The following is an 18,984-nucleotide window of genomic DNA, read 5'->3' on the forward strand; positions in this document are numbered from 1 at the left end:
TTGTGTGTTTGTTTTCTTATTCCACTACTTAACTCTCATCGAATTTCTGAAAATGATAAGTGAAAGCGATGAGCGCTATTCACCCCCCCCCCCCTCTAGCGCTTCTTGATCCAACAATTGGTATCAGAGCGGGGTCGCTTTGATTTGGTGCAACCACCAGTAAAGTACATTTTTCGTGGTGTTTTTCAGCTTTTTGGAGTCAATCAGAATCGGTATTCTTGCCATCTTCCGATTTTTTTTTTAATCGAATTTCTCTCGAAGTCGGTGCAACACCACTCGAGATCGAAGTTTATTTTTCTTTTAAACCACACTACTAATCCAGGATCAAACCCTAGGACAAGTTTTTCAATTTTTTTTTTGTGCAGTTGATTTCACTTTCAATGGCTCTCCAAGAAGGCTATAGTACTGCTCGCCCACCGTTCTTCACCAGAGATGACTTCGGTTACTGGAAGGGTAGGATGGAGTCGTACCTTCAAACTAACTTCGAGGTCTGGATGATCATACAAATCGGTCTTGAACTTCCACTCGACGACTCTGGAAACCCGGTATCGTGCGTGAACTAGGACGCAAGCATAATCAAGAAAGTAGAAGCAAACGCCAAAGAAACCTGTACACTTTAGTGTGGTCTAACCAAGGAGGAGCTAAACCGCGTTGGCCCATTCTCGAGTGCCAAAAACTGTGGCAAAAGCTTATCGAGTTGCACGAGGGCACGCCCGACACTAAGGTAAGCAAGAGGGATCTAATTCTCAACAAATTATATAATATAAAATTACAGGAAGGAGAGACGGCTAGCCAGCTCCACGCTCGGATATAAGATCTACTCAACGGACTCCACGCAATCAAACAGAAAGTGGAGAACCGCGACATCCTAAGGTATGCCCTAAACGCCTTTCCAAGGAACACCTTGTGAGCATCCATGGTAGATGCTTACAAAGTTTCTAAAGACTTATCTTCAATTAAATTAGATAAACTATTTGCTAAATTTGAATTGCATGAACAAGTTAATGCACAATCGACCGAGAAGGGTATGATCTTGATTGCAGGTATAGGAAGATCGTGCGAATCAAAACCAAGACGCAGAACTGAACCGGAGTTAGAAGAAGAAGCGGATTCAGACGACGACGACGAGCTCACGGTCGAACTCGTCAACCTGGTGAGAAAGCTCTACAGAAAGAAGAAAGGCTTCAACAAGAAGGATGTTAAAAAGGTAATCCAGTCCAAGGAGGCCCAACCAAACTCAAAGATGAAAGTCGAAGTCACCTGCTACGGATGTAACTAGAAGGGGCGCATCAAGGCGAACTGTCTGAAACAGAAAGACGCGAAGAAACCAAGAAGGAAGAAGGCTCTGAAGGCGACCTGGGATGAGTCCTCTTCATAAGAGTCCAACGATGAAGAACTCGAATAGACGAGTTTCCTTGCAATGATGGCCCGGGACCAAATCAACCAATCTGGAAGCGAGGACGAATCGGAGGCTGAGTCCGAGAGAAGCCACGGATCCGTATCCATTTCCGAAGGGCCTAACCCTTCTGTAAGTATTTCTCACTTATATAATTTAATTAATTATTTAATGCATAAATTAGCTAAATCCAACATTTGGATCAAATCACTTCTAAAGGAGATAACATCCCTTAAAGAAGTGACCAACTCCGAATCCTTGACTGACCCGTTTTAGACTGGAACCTCAACTTAAGTCCAAAAGCTTGAGGAAAAGAATTTCAGCCTAAAAACTCAAGTTAAGGATTTGAAGATAGCATTAGAACGGTTCACACCGGGTTCCAAGAATCTTGACTTGATTCTTGGAAAATAGAAAGTCATATACAATCGATCCGGACTAGGATTTAAAGCTAAAAGAAAATACTGATCTTATCTATCCCTTGTTAACAGACCAAATAGAAAGGTAGTCCAAGCATGGGTACCTAAGTCCAACTTGGTCAATCAAGTTGGACTTGGCCAATATTAGGTCCCCAAGGATCAAGTTCATTACCTTGATAGACCATATCGAGGCTATGATCCAGGGGGAGCTAATAGAAAAACTATTTTGATAAATAGATAAAATTGATTGATGATTGTTATTTTCTGCTTTACTTTATGCATGCTTAGATTAGGCTAGATTAAGGACCTAGACATAATTTACACTTGATTAGTTAAATCTAGGGATTTTAAAAAGAAAATTAAATATATAATTTCTTTGAAAGACTCTGTCTAGAAGTGGTGGATGATCACATACCCAAGAAGACCTAGTGCCTCGCCATAGTCTGGGAGTCAATCCTTGAAATGTGTATTTAATTAACTAATTGGAAAACCTAAATTTAACTCAAATATAAATTAATCCTTAGAAATAATCCAAATTAAAGATAATCATCTCACAAAACTACTTAAGGTTCTCTGATTGATAACTTAGAATCAGGTGAGATTGATCTAGGATGAATTTAGTGAAAATTAATTTAACTTACTAATAAATCAACTTGAATTAATCAACTTATTTAATAAACCAAGTTAACGTAATCAACTTTAAATAAATTAACTTAATCAACTTAAAATAAATTAACTTAATCAACTTTAATTAAATTAACTTAATCAACTTAATCAACTTAAAATAAATTAATCAACTTTAATTAAATTAAATTAATCAACTTTAATTTAGGGTACTGCCTAGACTTAAGAATGCTTATGTTTGTGCATTGACATAAGTCTGGGCGTTAAATACCAAATTACATTAATCAAGTTAAGTTATCCTGTTTTAGTCAAAACTAACTATATCACTAACTTAACTTGACTAACTAAGTGAAAACTGTTGTCCTCTAGGTAAACAGCTAGTAGCTAATGGTTAGACATGTGATCAAGGAAATTAAGTTACTCATGCTTTGACTTTAGGACTTTTTGGAAAGAGAACTAACTTTTCTTACTCTTTATGGTTCTAAGTGAAAATGACCTTAGGTAAAATTTTACAAATTGATACTATTTTCAAGTTAAGTATTTTTCAAATGTAACTTTTTAATCTCTAAAAAATTTCTTTTTCACTCTTTAAACTTCTTTCATGCTTGGGCCTTAAGTAAGTATCTTTCGAAGATAAATCATTTTCGTAGCTAAATTTTCTTTCCAAACCTTTTTGAGTAAGCTAAATTTTCTTTCCAAACCTTTTTGAATAATTTGTTTCTTTTAAAAGCTAAGTATTTATTCTAACATACTCCCTTCTTTTAAAAATTAAGGATTTAACATAATGTCTTTTTAAAAGGTTTCTTTAACTCAAAGCTAGCTAAGTCACTTTTTAAGTCAAGAATTTTCTTTAGCTAAAAATATCTTTGTAAACTTGGCTTTCTAACCAAACTCCATACCTGACTTTTGATAAAAGTATTTTTACTTAGCTAAAAAATCTTCAAGAAAATTCATTTCCAAAAGCTAAGGATTTTATCAAAATATTTTACGTACTTGCCCTCTATTTTCTTTAAACTTTAGCTAGAGGATTTTGTAAAAAGCTAAAGTTTTCTATGGCTAAATCTTTAAAACTATGTTTTTGAAAGCTAAGTTTTTCAAAACCTTTTAAAAAGCTAATATCTTTTTCGAATTTATTAGCTAAGGCCGATGATCATTTTCACAGTTTTTTTAGCTTTCTTTTTGTTGATGATTTTGATATATGTCAAAGGGGGAGAGTATAAGAAAATTCAAAGAAATTCAATTCAAAATTCAAAATTAGTATAAGAATATTCAAAGAAATTTAAAATTCAAATTTTTTTTAAGCTTAAAGAGGAGCTTTTATTAAGGGGGAGTCTTTATACTTTAGCTTTGACTAAAGGGGGAGATTTGACTAAAGGGGAGCTCTGTACTTAATTTTATGTCTGTACTATCATGCTTATGCTTGAACTATCATCATTTATGGTATTATTTTTTTTTTAACATTGAATTTTTGTTGTCATAATCAAAAAGGGGGAGATTGTTGGTGCGGGAAGCATCCAACAATCAAACCTAAGTTTTGATAATGGTAAAGGGATTCAAAGTTAAGGTTAATTGTTATCTAACACGTATGAATGAGTTTGCAGGAAAGTCCTAACTACGGTTAGACAGGTGGAAAATTCTAAGGGGTGATAACCTTAGGTCCTAGGAGGTGATAACCCTAGGTGGTGGAAAACCCTAGGGGAGGTAACCTTAGGTCCTAGGAGGTGGTAACCCTAGGTGGAGGAAAACCCTAAGAGGCGACAACCTTAGGTCCTAGGGGGTGGTAACCCTAGGTGGTGGAAATCCTAAGGGGGGGTAACCTTAGGTCATAGGGGGAGGTAACCCTAGGTGGCGGAAAATCCTAGGAAGTGGTAACCCTAGGCAGAAAGTCTAGTTGGTCTAGAGGATCGGATTGACATCAGATATGCTCTCCTGAGTGGAGTAGGTGAGGACGCGTTCCCCGTTCAGGGATGACCTAGGGTTTCCGGTCAGAAATTTGAAGTCAGAACCGGACAGTCCGGAGACTGTCAAAATATTTATGTTCTATGTTTATTATGTGCTAACTTTATTTTGCAGGATATGTTGGTATTTTATGGACTAACATACTTTGTAGGGACTAAAGAGCAAAGTTTGCCTCGGGTGAATAGTACCCGAGGCGCCCTCATGGAGCATGGAGGTGCCTCGGGTGTAGAGGAGAAGAAGTGCGCGCAGCAAGCTGGAGGCGCCCTCATGGAAGCTTGAGGTACCTCGGATAGCCTTGAAGGCGCCTCCATACCCCTTGAAGGCGCCTTCAAGAGGATCAGCGAGGACTTCTTCAGAGCTTATCCGCGCGGCTAATTCGGTTGTGATGGGGGCGCCCTCAAGGGGCTTAGAGGCGCTTTCAACAACCCTTATATAGAGGTCTCGACCAGCAGCTCTATTCAACACATTCCAAGACATCTTTGAGCTGCGCACTGCTGATTAGACAATCCGGCTAAGCTATAATAAGACTCCGACAACCTGAAGCTTCAAGATTGCTATTTTCATCGTCGGTATAATTGTATTTCAGTTCTAATATTCTATTCTAATGTTGTAACCTTTTGCACGATATAGTTGTTGCGTAAAGTAAACACTCAACGAGCGTGTACCTTAGAGTAGGAGTCGCCCTAGGCTCCGAACCAAGTAAATACTTGGCATCTTTGTGTGTTTGTTTTCTTATTCCACTGCTTAACTCTCGTCAAATTTCCGAAAACTATAAGTGAAAGCCACGAGCGCTATTCACCTAAGCGCTTCTCGATCCAACAGTTAAATCCGTTGTTGTCGGTCCCAAGTCTGAATAAAAAAGATAAAGAAAAAATTAACTTTTTTAAAAATATTATTAAAGGCCTAAATTTTTTTTGCCTAGGGCCTCGTGGAACTTTGAGACAACCCTGAATAATGGATACTATATTTGAATTTATTGCAACCTTAGAAATCTATAGGAACTGAAATGGGTGCAATCGGAGCTCTCTAGGTCCATCATTGGATTTTGATCAAAACCCACTGATGGACCTAAAGAGCTCCGATTGCATTCATTTCGGTTCTTATGGATTTCTGAGGTTGCAAAAAGTCCAACGGTGTTGTCCATTATATATTTTGGCGTCTCCAAATGTTGAAATATTATTAAAAAATCAGCTAAAATATAAACTAATTTATATCAAGCCCACATTGGGTTTGATATTAAATTATATCAGGCTCACGTGACTCTAAACTGTAATTACATAAGATAGACTCCTATATATTGCTTTGGAGAAGGGATTTTGTTAGCCATTACTTTTACTGATGTGATTCTTGCTTTTTGAACTTGGCATTTGGTTACTACAGAATTAGAGTATAGACATACTTTCCTTAATCAACTATAAATTCAAGTATTATCTATATGTAGTTTGAAAATATAATGTTTTGCAGGAAAAAAATATTTTTGTTGAAAAGGAGACACTTCATCTGTTTGGATTCATTTCACAAGTTATTTATCATATTTGCAGGTTAGAGTTGAAGGAACTATTGAAAAGGTTTCTAGAGAGGAGTCTGAGCAATATTTTCATAGTCATCCTCGAGGAAGTCAACTTGGAGCAATTGTCGGCAAGCAAGTATGTTCTATTTATCTCTATATTTTCATGCATAGAAATAGAAAACTATATTGCCCAACGTGGGTCTGATATGGAATGATATCAAGTCCAATATGACTTTGATATCATTCTATATCATGCCCGACATGGATATTTTTAACCATTCTTGTTTATTACATTTTAAAACCTCTGAAAAGTTGAAATAAATAATAGATAACATATTTGAACTCCTTGCAACCTCAGAAATCCATAGGAATTGAAATAGGTGCAATCAGAGCTCTATAGGTCCATCAATGAGTTTTGACCAAAACTCATTGATGGACCTAGAGAATTCTGATTGCACCTATTTCAGTTTCTATGGATTTTTGATGTTGCAAGAAGTTCAAATATATTATCCATTATTTATTTTAGTTTTTCATAAATGTTAACATGTACAATGGAAGAATCATCAAAAGATCCACATTGGGGCTGATATGGAATCATATCAGGCTTGACGTGGACTTAATATGAAACATATCAGGCCTGACGTGGATCTTTTTGATGATTCTTCCTTGTTACATATTAACAACTTTTAAAAGTCGAAATAAATAATGGATATCATATTTGAACTGCTTGCAACCTCAGAAATCCATAAAAACTGAAATGAGTGCAATTAGAGTTCTCTAGGTTCATCAGTAGGTCTTAACCGAAACCCACTGATGGACCTAGAGAGCTCCGATTATACTCATTTCAGTTCTAGTGGATTTCTAAGATTGCAAGGAGTTTAAGTATGCTATCCATTATTTATTTTGACTTCTTCAAAAGTATTAAAATGTTATTAAAAAATCAATTAAATCTTATGTAATGTTATTCATATGGTATGCATGCTTGCAAAAAAGAAAAAAAAGAGAAAAAGGTAGAAAAAGTCAGATTGTCACAAGGGTAAAATGAGAATTGCACTTGAAAATGTATGCTCTTTGGTAAATACTAAAGTAACCTACATCTTTTAGTAAATTTAAAAATTTAGATGCACTTTTTGATAAATTATCGAATATAAAAAGTGTTGTCGGCTCATGTATAAAAAATGATCGATATTTGCCCAAAACATCATGAGTCTTCTCCTTTATATTTATTAATATAAATAAAAATATTTTTGAACGGTCTAGTGGTAACACATGAGGTGTTGTCATCATGAGGTCTGGTGTATCCCTTATATGCTAGTCACTATTCCAAAGGCTAGTAGCCGCCCGTGACTTACTTCCTCTGTGTTGGCCCTGGGATGGATTAGCGAGGGTACTGGAACGAGCGTATTCAGTTTTTGTCACCATTAATATAAATAAAAATATTTTTGAGATAAAATCATATAAGTATTATATTTTTTTTTATTTTTTAAAAGAAAGTGCCTTTTTAATTTTTTACACATAAAAGACGGTAAAAATCTAGCTATTAATCAGATGTACATAGTTTAGGAATGATTTAAGATCAAGATCGGATGGATTGAATCAATCAGGATTAGATTAAGATTTAATCTTTAAAGTACGAGCCTTTGAAAAAAGCCTCAGACCACTAAAACAGTTTAATAAAAATATATAGAATAATTGTAACGTAGCATAATGCAAATTTTATTAAATCTATACGATCCAGTGATTCTGCTCTCATTTCATTATAAAAGATGATTCTAAATTATTCCGAATCAATTTGATACTTTGGATTTTGAGATTCAAATCGTAAATCTACAAACTATGAGCTGTTCAAGAGGTCCTGAAGCAAGCAGTCAACTAGATTCTAACACTAAAGAAAATACTAGTAAAATGAGCATAAAATACGTATTAAAATGCCTTCTGTATAAGTCTCTATGGTATTTTTCTGATTTCTTGGTCGATGAGAATTTTGTATGAAATGAATCGATCATCCCAGATTCAAAGGTTAGATATTAATTAATTTTTTTCCTTATCTTTCAGAGCTACTGTTCCAGACAATAAGACCAGACGACGAGCCATCCACCGACGCATCGGATAGCGACGCAAGACAGCGAATCGCATCATTTTCCTCCTTACGATAAGATCGTTGCAGAAGATTTGAAAGCTGTAGGCCGCAGCTTACCTGAACAATCAAAGCACGAGTAGGATTAGGGTAGCTCAAACCAGAGTCGCCGTTAGTCTACGAATTGCAATCCAGTTTTTAGTTCCAAAAGTCAATAATTCCTATAAATCTCCACCGCTCGTTTTTTCTCACTTCAATTGATATTTTGCCATTTTTGATCGAGCGACGGACGCAAAAACGGTTGTTGGGAATCGGCTGCTCGCGACGCCGCCTCCTCCTCCGTTCTGGTCGATCTCGAGCGATCGGAGCCCCAGGGTTTTGGATCTCTGCGTCTCCGCCTTTCTTGAGCGCGAATCCTAACCGGAAAAATCTAGCCTCGGTCTGGTGTGGTGGTGCCTGGCGATTGACGGCGGGGAGCACAATGAAGGGCCTATTCAAGTCCAAGCCGCGGACGCCGGCCGACATCGTGCGGCACACGCGGGAACTCCTTATTTACATCGATCTCAACTGGAACTCCAGGGACACCAAGCGCGAGGAGAAGGTTAGCGATTGTAGCGCGATCGGGTTGTTTTTATCTTGTAGTTCAGTACTGAACTCGAACTTCAGCACTTCGTACGGTTAGTTTAGTATCGAGTTTTGACGTTCATGCAAAATCTAGGATTTTTCTTATTCTTTTTTGTTGGTTAACTACCGCAGGCCCATTTTGAATCAAGTATTTAATCATGTTATTTTAGGATCAGGCGTCTACTTATATTGGTATTTAGCATGTTATAAGCTTTGCCGTGCTGCTGGAATTTGCTTGTCCACCTCTGATTTGGTGCTTCCTTCTACAACGTTTCATGTCTTGATATGTACGAAATGGTAGTGCTGCCTGTTTCAAGCGGCACTGAAGGTTATTTCAATTCATGTTTCAGGGTACTGCTGGATGCAGTCTCGTATCCCTTGCATTATGTGGTGTGCATCAGTATATGTTCATCTGCTTAGCATAGAGTTCCTGGAATAGATGGGCAATAATCATAGAACATTTTGATATCTTCCATGACCGTACTATACCTATTTATGAAATATTACTAGAATAAATAAGTATGCTGCTTGTTCTTGCACGATGTTTTTTTTTTTTCCTGTGATCCTGATTGAGTCTTTATTTGAATTAGGTTGTCATCATGATCCTCATGCCACTTTCATTTAAACCAACTAGTCCCACGTAAATCACTTTTCCTTGACATCAGCATAACCTAAAGGTTGATTTTATAGAAAGAAAGAAGAGATTTTAGTAAACAAGGGATATCCATGACATCTACTAAGATATTTTCATTTTGGCATTCATTATTATTTTTTTCATTCACACTTTCGATCGGTGGCTAATAGTTTGATAAGAGAATGCTAAGATAGATGTGTAATTACTCAATAAGATAGAAAATATAAAATCTTATTATCTAGGAGCAATGAAGTGTAATTGCAACAGAGGATACAAGGAGAGAGGAGAGAAAATAAGTTGAAATGACACAGATCGTTCAAAGGAGACCCATTAGTTCCACAACTGGATGAGTTGGAATGATTAGTATTGGAAGAGTGGATAATATCCATGAAGGTGACCCCCAAATATTGGCCACTGGACACACTTAATGGTGGTGATTAGTTTATTTAACTGAGTTGCAAAGACTGGCCTTTCATTATTATTATTATTTCTAATTTGATGAATGATATGAAACTAGTGCTTGGAGATATTTATCTCTTCTATTTCTCAGAAGTTTTGCAATCTTTCAGTTTTGACTTTTTGGGGATTCCATAACCATTGTCAACCAATAGTGAGATTTTGCGGAATCCTTTCTGCAAGCTTGATCATTTCTATCCATGGTAGCTAATCTGGATTAGAAAGGTTTATTTACCTTGTTTTCCTAAGAGAATAAACTCTTGATGACTTTCTTTCTTTTGGTAAACAATATTTATATAAGGTTCTAATTTTAAGCAAATCTTGCATTTTTCAATTATGTTAAAGCCTTTTCTCAGTTTCTGGAAGAAATTTTTTATGTTATTATTAAAAAAATGCAATGTAGTAGCCGATAACCCTGGCTCCACATCATTGGGGTTGCAGTGGTATGAACCTGACGAAGTAGTTGATGCTTTTCCTTTCGTTAGATAGAGTTAGTCGCTGGTTTAGTACTGATTGCTTTGATTAACATTAATTGTCACCAATCATGCGGTTAGAACAAAAATTCTTAGTAAACGTCGAGGGTTTAAATCTCATTCCATGTCAGTTGACATGCAAAAATTATCATTCCACCCATTAACCGACATGCAAGACATGTCGATACTGGATATAAGTGAGGGAGAGCTGTGAGCGTCTTCCTTAGCCTTGCAAGTTGCTGCTAAAGTCACAATGGGAGGTGCAATGTGCAATTGAGAAGGATAGCAAGTATCTTCCCCAGTTACACAAGTTGCCATGAGAGCCACGAGCCTTCCTTGGCATGACCAGAGGCAGTGAGTTTTATGAGTTGCATCAAGGTTCTGCGATATAGGATTTCATTGTGAGGTCATCTGTGCACTAGGCTTTTCCCAATTTCTTCTTCTGTCTTTGATTCTTCCTCCTCATGATTGGTGCTGAGCAACACCACTGTGGTATGTCTTTGGCGCCACTGCTACATCTGGAAGATGTGCTTTCACATGTTATATGGTAAAGGAATTAATATGTACTACAATCATGGGTTATCTTGGACTGATGCTAATATTAGCATCTTAACGTGTGGGATATCCATGATAACTATGTGAGGTAGAAAACCAATTAATCAGAACAACTATTGCTATGAATTTTAATATATATATATCTGTGTAGCCCTCGACTCTTAATGCACTTGGAAGAGATGATTCCAGATGGATAATGTTGATCTTTTCAAATAAATAGTAGTCATTTCATCCAACATTCAGCTTAGCATTCTGCCTATTGCAAGCTAATCTGTGTTTTTTCAAACGTTTCTGCAGATGTCAGAATTATGTAAAAATATACGGGAGTTGAAATTTATTCTCTATGGCAATAGTGAATCGGAGCCAGTAGCTGAAGCTTGTTTGCAGTTGACTCAAGAATTCTTTCGAGAGAACACCTTGCGACAATTAATCATTTGTCTTCCAAAATTGAACTTGGAAGTAATTTGCTACTTAAATGTCTAGTTTCCATTAGAAGAACGATTAATACTGGCATAGATTTAGGTTTTTTTTAAGGTTCCATACCATATCTATGATGTTTTAACCTTCGTCTTACTGATTTGAAGCTAAAAATTGGTTTATCATGTCTTTCTAAAGGCCAGAAAAGATGCTACTCAAGTTGTGGCAAATTTGCAAAGGCAACAGGTTCATTCAAGGTTAATTGCTTCTGAATATTTGGAAGCCAACAAAGATCTTCTGGACATTTTAATTTCGGGGTGAGATTTTGATTTGTTGAGATTGTTGAAAAAAACCCATTATTTGGATGTTCACTTAGTTGCTTATGTTGACTTAGCTAAAATACAATTGTCCTGTTCAAGTGATTTTTGTTTAAACTTTTTGTTGTTCCTCTAGAAATGTTGTTGGTGTTTTTATACTTGTATAATGGAAGAAAATTTAGTATTAAAGTAACCTTGAATATACATGCATATTGCTATAAAGCTTTTTTTGATGTCTTAGAGTTCAATTGTTGTGATTCCATGTTGGATGCTGATTTTTATTCAAGTAGAGTACTTGGTTTGTCCTGATGATTTCCTGAAGTTAAGAAAAACAGAACAAGAAGATAATCAACAATACTATGTTCATGAAGATGTCTAATTGATGTCATTTTGTCTATAGTTTTCAAAATAACCAATTGATATCTGTCACAAAAGCTATATTATCGGTTGACTATATTCTTATGTACCAGATGATAATTGTTATCATGATTGATAAATGTTCATATATGCTTAGGTACAAGATGATGGTTTGAACTCATGATTTACAAATGATCTTCTGTTACAAGTTTCAACTACTTTATCTATGAATCTGGAAGTTCATTATGAACACAGCAAATATTAATTTGAAAATCTTTTTAAATTTGATCTGCCCATTTATTAATTGGTGGGGTAAATTCAGCTCATAAAATGTTCCGGAAGCAATGAGTAAGAAAAGTCTTCATATCTCATCACTTTCATTGGATGATTGAACTACACATGCAAGGTTCAAGAATTCTTAGTTTTTAGTTCATTAATGTTTTGTCAACTATGCTATGAAAATTATGGCAACCTTGACTCTGGGAGTCTGGCCACACCAATCTTATGTCTTTGCTAATATTGTGTCTATGTTTTTTATATACAGTGAAATTGCCATATATTAATTAGATAATTCTCATTTGCAGTTATGAAGACATGGATATTGCATTGCATTATGGGGCTATGCTAAGGGAATGTATTCGACACCAAAGTGTAGCTAGGTATTTCTGATTTTCAATGAGAACAAATTTCCTCATTCTTTTCACAATATTTTTTTGGTTGCATCATTATTTTTATACTGTTGCTAGAGATTATGACATTTTCAGTGTAAGGAAAACTGTCATCGTCTTCATGTGGATTGGCAGAGACAAATTTATTTTTGCTTGGTAAATCACGGTTTGCTCTTGGTAAGGGTCCAGATATATTTTAATAATCTAATATGAGAATTGATAAAAACAATTAGTACCATTCTGTCTCAAACTAACTTAGATTAGGAAATTAGTGATGGCATGTGATTTCTTCTAAAAATCAACTTACCTTTTAGACAAATTCAAGACTAATCCAGTTATTTCTGAAGATTCCTTGGGAGAAAAAGACAATCAAGCTTTGAACTTTAAAGGATCTTTCCATGCTAGGTCAGAATGATACAATTTTAGCGCCATGCCAAGATGATTGATATTAATATTGTTAATAATTGAACATATTGATACTAATATCTAAGTGAGATAAATATACTGCTACCCTTTGGTTTCTCTATATCCCTATTGTGTTGGATGGGTCAACAAGGCTTTCACATGTAGGTTGCCAACACCAACTTCCCTATTAGGCTTCCTTACATCACATCACCAGCTTAAGCCTTCACACTACCCTTAAAATGCTACCCTCTCGTGTTCTTGACAACTCTAGCCAAACATTTATTCCGGATTCTGTCACTTGTTTACAACACCAGAAGCATTGCAACATCTATTGGTCCATGTGAATCTCCCTCATCCTTGCTCGCTCTCACCTTCTTCTGGAAGTGCACTGCCAGGCTCATTGCCTCACTCTGTCATCAGTACGTGAAACTCTCACGATTTCAGTTGGTACTGCTGGAATCAGCATGGGGGAAATTATTGTAGTTTGCCTGTGGTAGTGTTTGGCTGACAGAATGAGATGTTTTCACTGTCAATTGAAATAATGCGATTTTTCAATCCGGGCTTATAATTTCAGGGAGTGCTTTAGATCATATTGGTGTTCAGCTGGATAGGATCAATATGCATGTGCATTATCAATTTTCTACTTTAATTTCCCACACCAGTATTCTTTTAATTGATAAGGATGATATATAGTTTAAAATCTCGCGTTGTTTCGCCCGACACGGGCGAAACATTTCGTTCTGCCCGTGGACCGACACAAGCATAGACACGCCTCCGTGCCGGTGCGCCCTGAGGCGTTGTGGACGCGTTGCATGAGCCTGGTGACGCCTCCAAATGCGTTGCCCTCCGAAAGCGTCGCCAAAGGTGTCACGTTGCCCAGCGACGCGTCAGCCCAACAATGTGTTCCCTGGCCCGACGACGCATTGTGGCACAGAATAGGTGGTAATGGGGGCGTAGCTTAATTTAGGTTTAATTAGCTTAGGTTAATAATTTTAATCAATTCCTAGCTATTATTGAGATCATTTAAGTAAGCTTAATTAAAGCCTAATAAAATTATCTCATTAATTTAATATATATATATATATATATATATATATTATTTTTATTTTTAAATTAATTTTTTTTATTTTTAATTAATATAATTTATATTTAAAAAAATACCGAAATTATGTCTGCATGACATGATACGATATCGAAACTGTATCGTTCCAATCCAGGACCTAAACCTCATGATGGATCGAGATTTTAAACCATGATTAAATACATCATTTTTCTTCTTCTGATTTTACATTGCTATTGTCCATCAAAGACTTTCATACTGTATGCTTCTGATTTGCTGCTGACATTGAGGTTTTATTCAATGCTGAATAATTATTTGAAATTATATAATTTTTTTCCAGTGATCCATTTTCAGGTACGTTCTAGAGTCTGAATACATGAAGAAATTCTTTGATTATATTCAAATTCCAAATTTTGACATTGCATCAGATGCCACTATCACCTTTAAGGTCAACCTGTTCTTTTAAGCAGCTATTTTGTTCAATCTACTCAATGCTGTATTAGTTTACTGAATTTCTGTTTGTATTACGTTGGATTGCAATGTCAATAATGTTTACAAGACTTTTACAACTAACTGCCAGTGCCAATGTTACTTAATGCTCTAGTTATTACTAGTTAGTTCAATGATTCCTCTTTGTATTGCCTATGATGGCAATGGTTAACATGATTAGTGACAAAGGGATTGCTCTAAAACCAGGACACCTACAACTTTCTTAATATTAACTAAAACAATTCCACAACAGTTATTAAGAATAAGCAACTTAATTTGTCATATTATTCGAAGTAAGCCATTCTTATCATACTGTCATGAGCTATTAAGCTGTTCTTGTTGTACAGTGATGAGTTATGTACTAAAGAGTTAAGATCATCAGCTAATTTTTAACTGGAATTCAGGAGCTTTTGACGCGGCATAAATCAACTGTGGCCGAATTTCTATCCAAAAATTATGATTGGGTAAGTAATTACTGTCTTCTTGAGTAATATGCTGCAACTTTATCTTGCTCTAACAATCTAGGAAATTGAGTGAGTTTTATTCGGTTTGATTACCTGGTCATTCAATTCAGTGTACTTGTGCACAAGCACATTATCGCAGTGCATAAGTTGTGCTCCGGATTTTGCCTCTAGACGAATCAGGGGGAAGGCCATCTACCTCCAAAATTAATCGGGCTAAGCCCGAACGCCCCTCTCTCTCTCTCTCTCTCTCTCAATTGTTTCTCACTGAGTCAATATACTCGGTGCTTGAAATTAGGTTTAAATTTTAGGTACTTTGTTGATGGCTAGATTTGTCAATAGCTTCTTAGCTCTGGAAATTATTTTTATACTATTATGAAGTTACGTTTATGTATAACCACCATTTACTTCTTTGTTGTAGTCTACACACTGACTTTGATATGCTACGTAGGCACCTGAATAGATATTAATTTGACTGTAATCTATTGTTAATATTGTGGATAATAACATGCCTAAATGGTCCTGATTAGGCACAATCCTTGCTATTGAAACAGTATTTTGTTTGTTATGTTGTGAATTTATCATCTACATCTTTTCTAGATCAGTAGGTTTAGAAACAAATTTCAGATATGCCTGACTTTGTGCTAAAACATTGCAACTTCTCTGCATGGGTTTGCTCAAGTGGATAAATTATGCTTGGCGCCCAATCATTAGCTTAAACTTGTGCCTTATTAATCAGCTGCTAGGATCCACATAACAGCTTAGCAGTAAACCATCCTCGGCCCCTAGCTGGGAAGTAATCATAACCTTTGTTGAATATCTACATTATTCTAATAATGAATCTTATACTGAAAGCAAGCAACTACAATCCTAAGATCTGGATGTTGTTGTTACTAAAATCTAAATGATTCTTTCATTGTTGAAGGTTTCTAATTTATGCAACTGCCTTCACAGTTTTTTGCAGAATTCAATTCCAGGTTGCTGTCATCCCCCAATTATATCACAAGAAGACAAGCTATCAAGGTATTGGGTGTAGGAATCCATTCACAAACAATATAATTGAGCACAGGTGGATGGGTGTATCAGTTGTGCTATGTATGGTTCATGGAATAGAATTGGTAAAGAATAAAATAGTCATTATTATGGACGTAGTTTGGATCGCGGAATATAATAAATAGACGATTTTCATTTCTAGGAATATTTTAAATAATAGATGAGGAGTAAGTTTTCACAATCATAAAATATCCCAACCAGTCAACATGGCTTGTCTGGCCAGTTAGCAAGCTCGATTTGTCCTTCTTGCTCAGTTTGCATGACAAGCCTGCACAGCCAGAGCTGACAGATTACTCGGTTTGTCCAGTTCGGTCAACCGATTTGGCTCACCCAGTTTGCTCAACATGCGAACATAGTCCATGGTGCAGGGAAGGTACTGATCTGGAAACCTTCTCTTGTTAGGTGTTGTCCAACTCATCTAGCTCGCCTAGCTTGCTCGATCTGTCAGCCAATGCTTCCCATCTAGTTTGCTGGTCCTCCTGGTCCACTTGTCTTATCAGGCTTGCCCAATTCATTTAACTGACTTGTCTCGTGAGGCTCACCTGTCTCATCCTGCCCACTTTGCTTACATGGCCAGCTCTATCTGCTACCCAATCAAAATATGTACTTTTCTTGGAGAATTGAATATAGTAGTATAACTATTTTGGACAATGGAATATATGTATTCCTTGTAATAGTGTAAGGAATAACTTTGATGATGATTAGGAAGTAATAATTCCAAGGGAATTCATATTTTAACTTTACTTTGGTAATCAAAGATACAAATATTTATTCCATCTGAATTGATAGGGAAATGAATAGGCTGTGAACCAAACACCATTGTTGTCATTACTAGCATAATCATTTGATATCTTCACTTCTAATTTGTCTATGGAAGTAATAATGATGTGCCCAATCTAATTATCTGTTAACTTTTATGCTTGTGCTAATTCGGTTTGCAGATTTTGGGAGACATGTTGTTAGACAGGTCAAATTCCGCAGTTATGGTGCGCTATGTTAGCTCAAAGGACAATCTGATGATTCTAATGAATCTTCTCAGGGTATGATATCTTCTCTCTTCTTTACTAAAAGTGGAAATCTTTCTATATTTTCTTTGTCTTTTGTTGGTCTCAATCTAATAAATATTTTTACAATGAAGAATTATGAACTAGAGATATAAGCAATGAATTATGCCACAAAATTGGTGTCAATTTAAAAATCGACATTGAGATGATATTGAGTCTTGGAATGCCCAATTTATATAGTTCTTGTCTTTAACCTTCTTTGATTTCACTATTCTAGTATTAAATAAATACATCAACTTGACAAATTATTTTCTGAATTCCATGTGGTAGTGTGGTTACTGTCATTGCTTGTCAATGCTGATTGCCTATTTTTTTGGTCCTTTTTGTCTTTCTCTTTTGGGTGAATGACCTTGTTTTAGCTTATTGAAGTTTTATTGAATTTGTTTGGTTGCCACGCATAAGATGGAAAGGCATTTGAAACTGAATGAAGATGACAACATATAGCTTACAATTCTTGACGTCATCTTTGTTATTGCCCCTCCCCAATACACCTAATAGCTTGGTTCAAGCAGTGTTTTTAGCTTTTGTCCTATTATCTGAATGCCTTTTTTGACTCTGCATTAAAATGCTGTTGTTTGTATGAAACTATATTCTAGGATATTACCATACTCGATAGATGTAGCTAGAAGCATTCATCTTAATTATTTTGTTCATGTAAAACATGTATTCTGTTTTTATTTGGGGTGGTTTTAAAATCAAGGGCAAACCTGTTTTGACAAGGTAGTCGCCAGTCTTTCAAAATGGTTTGGCTGTAACGATACACTAAACAGCAGATCATATACAATGTCTTTTGCTCTATATGCTCAAATCTCCAGCTGTACTAATTATTTGTCCGATCCAGGAGTCAAGTAAGAATATCCAAATAGAGGCATTCCATGTATTCAAGGTAAAAATCTGTTCTCTTTGTTCATTTTGACGTCATATTTTGTGAGTTCCTAAACATCCACTTTATTTATTTGTATAAAATTTAGTTATTTGCTGCTAACCAAAACAAGCCCCCTGAGATTACAAGCATATTATTCACTAACAAGGATAAACTTCTTCGGTTTTTTAGGGACTTCAAATTAGACAAAGGTAATTCAATTCTTTACCCATTTTTCCTTAGCCCAAGTTCGTTCGTTCTTTCTTTCTTTCTTTTTTTTTTTCCTTGCTAAACTCTCTTGGACTCCAAAGACAAAACTTCAATTGATCTCGATTTTTCTGTAGAGGATGAACAATTTGAAGCAGACAAAGCCCAAGTTGTCAGAGAGATACAAGCTCTGAAGAAGGAGAACTCTTCTTAATGAAGTTTGTGTTAAGACTTGACCAGTCCCTTGCATCGTTTGCACAGACCAACTATATAGGTGTATGGACACGAGACGCTGGCCTCTATGTATTTTATTATGAGGGGAAAAAAACAAAATGCATATCGTGGAAATCATTTATGAATGACCAATATATAAATATTGAAATATGTAAACGTATGAATGCATCGAGATTGCATAATGCAACAAAATCTGATGCTTTTGTAATATTTGAAGATGAAAAGTATGGTTTGTGTTTTATTGACTCTGTTCTTGTGATCATCCACCGTGTCTTCTTGGTTGTCATCTTCAGCAGGGGCGGATCCACCACCCCTCTTGTCGGCAGTGGAACCCATAGTATTATGGGGATCTACTAGTAGAGATAGAGGATATCATCCATTGTTTCATATAAAAATTGTTCCTCGATATTTAAATTTTTGGATCCGCCACTGATCTTCGGTAAAAACAAGTTTCTGCCAATATAGAGTTTTAGAGAAGAATCAGATCGCGTTAGATCAATTGTAAGCAATCTTATTTTGTAGTTATTTTTACGACTCCAGAACTCGTGATCTCATAGTCACATAACAGAAATGCTATTATTACGTAAAACTCCCCTGCATTTGATTTGCAGAAAACAAATAAATAAAGGGAATAACAAATAGGGAATGTATCAAAACACTTATTAT

The 18,984-nt window shown here is 35.9% G+C and overlaps 1 protein-coding gene across 1 annotated transcript; it reads left to right on the forward strand.

The window, feature by feature from the left end:
* The first annotated feature begins 8,231 nt into the window (after window positions 1-8,231).
* LOC122006138 (putative MO25-like protein At5g47540) lies at window positions 8,232-18,559 on the forward strand. Its single transcript, XM_042561504.1, has 11 exons — window positions 8,232-8,583; window positions 11,022-11,183; window positions 11,340-11,458; window positions 12,400-12,474; window positions 14,303-14,396; window positions 14,842-14,901; window positions 15,853-15,921; window positions 16,893-16,991; window positions 17,857-17,901; window positions 17,987-18,089; window positions 18,222-18,559. The coding sequence occupies exons 1-11, from the start codon at window positions 8,464-8,466 to the stop codon at window positions 18,296-18,298; spliced, it is 1,023 nt and encodes a 340-aa protein (XP_042417438.1). The 5' UTR covers window positions 8,232-8,463; the 3' UTR covers window positions 18,299-18,559.
* The last annotated feature ends 425 nt before the right edge of the window (window positions 18,560-18,984 follow it).

The sequence above is a fragment of the Zingiber officinale genome, chromosome 7B, assembly GCF_018446385.1.
Source record: "Zingiber officinale cultivar Zhangliang chromosome 7B, Zo_v1.1, whole genome shotgun sequence".
Classification (NCBI taxonomy): Eukaryota; Viridiplantae; Streptophyta; class Magnoliopsida; order Zingiberales; family Zingiberaceae; genus Zingiber; species Zingiber officinale.

Excerpts from the sequence above, each read along its gene's own strand:
- LOC122006138 (XM_042561504.1), top strand. The coding sequence starts at position 8,464 with ATGAAGGGCCTATTCAAGTCCAAGCCGCGGACGCCGGCCGACATCGTG. Across the intron at positions 8,584-11,021 it reads ACACCAAGCGCGAGGAGAAG|ATGTCAGAATTATGTAAAAA; the intron begins GTTAGCGATTGT and ends ACGTTTCTGCAG. Across the intron at positions 12,475-14,302 it reads CGACACCAAAGTGTAGCTAG|GTACGTTCTAGAGTCTGAAT; the intron begins GTATTTCTGATT and ends ATCCATTTTCAG.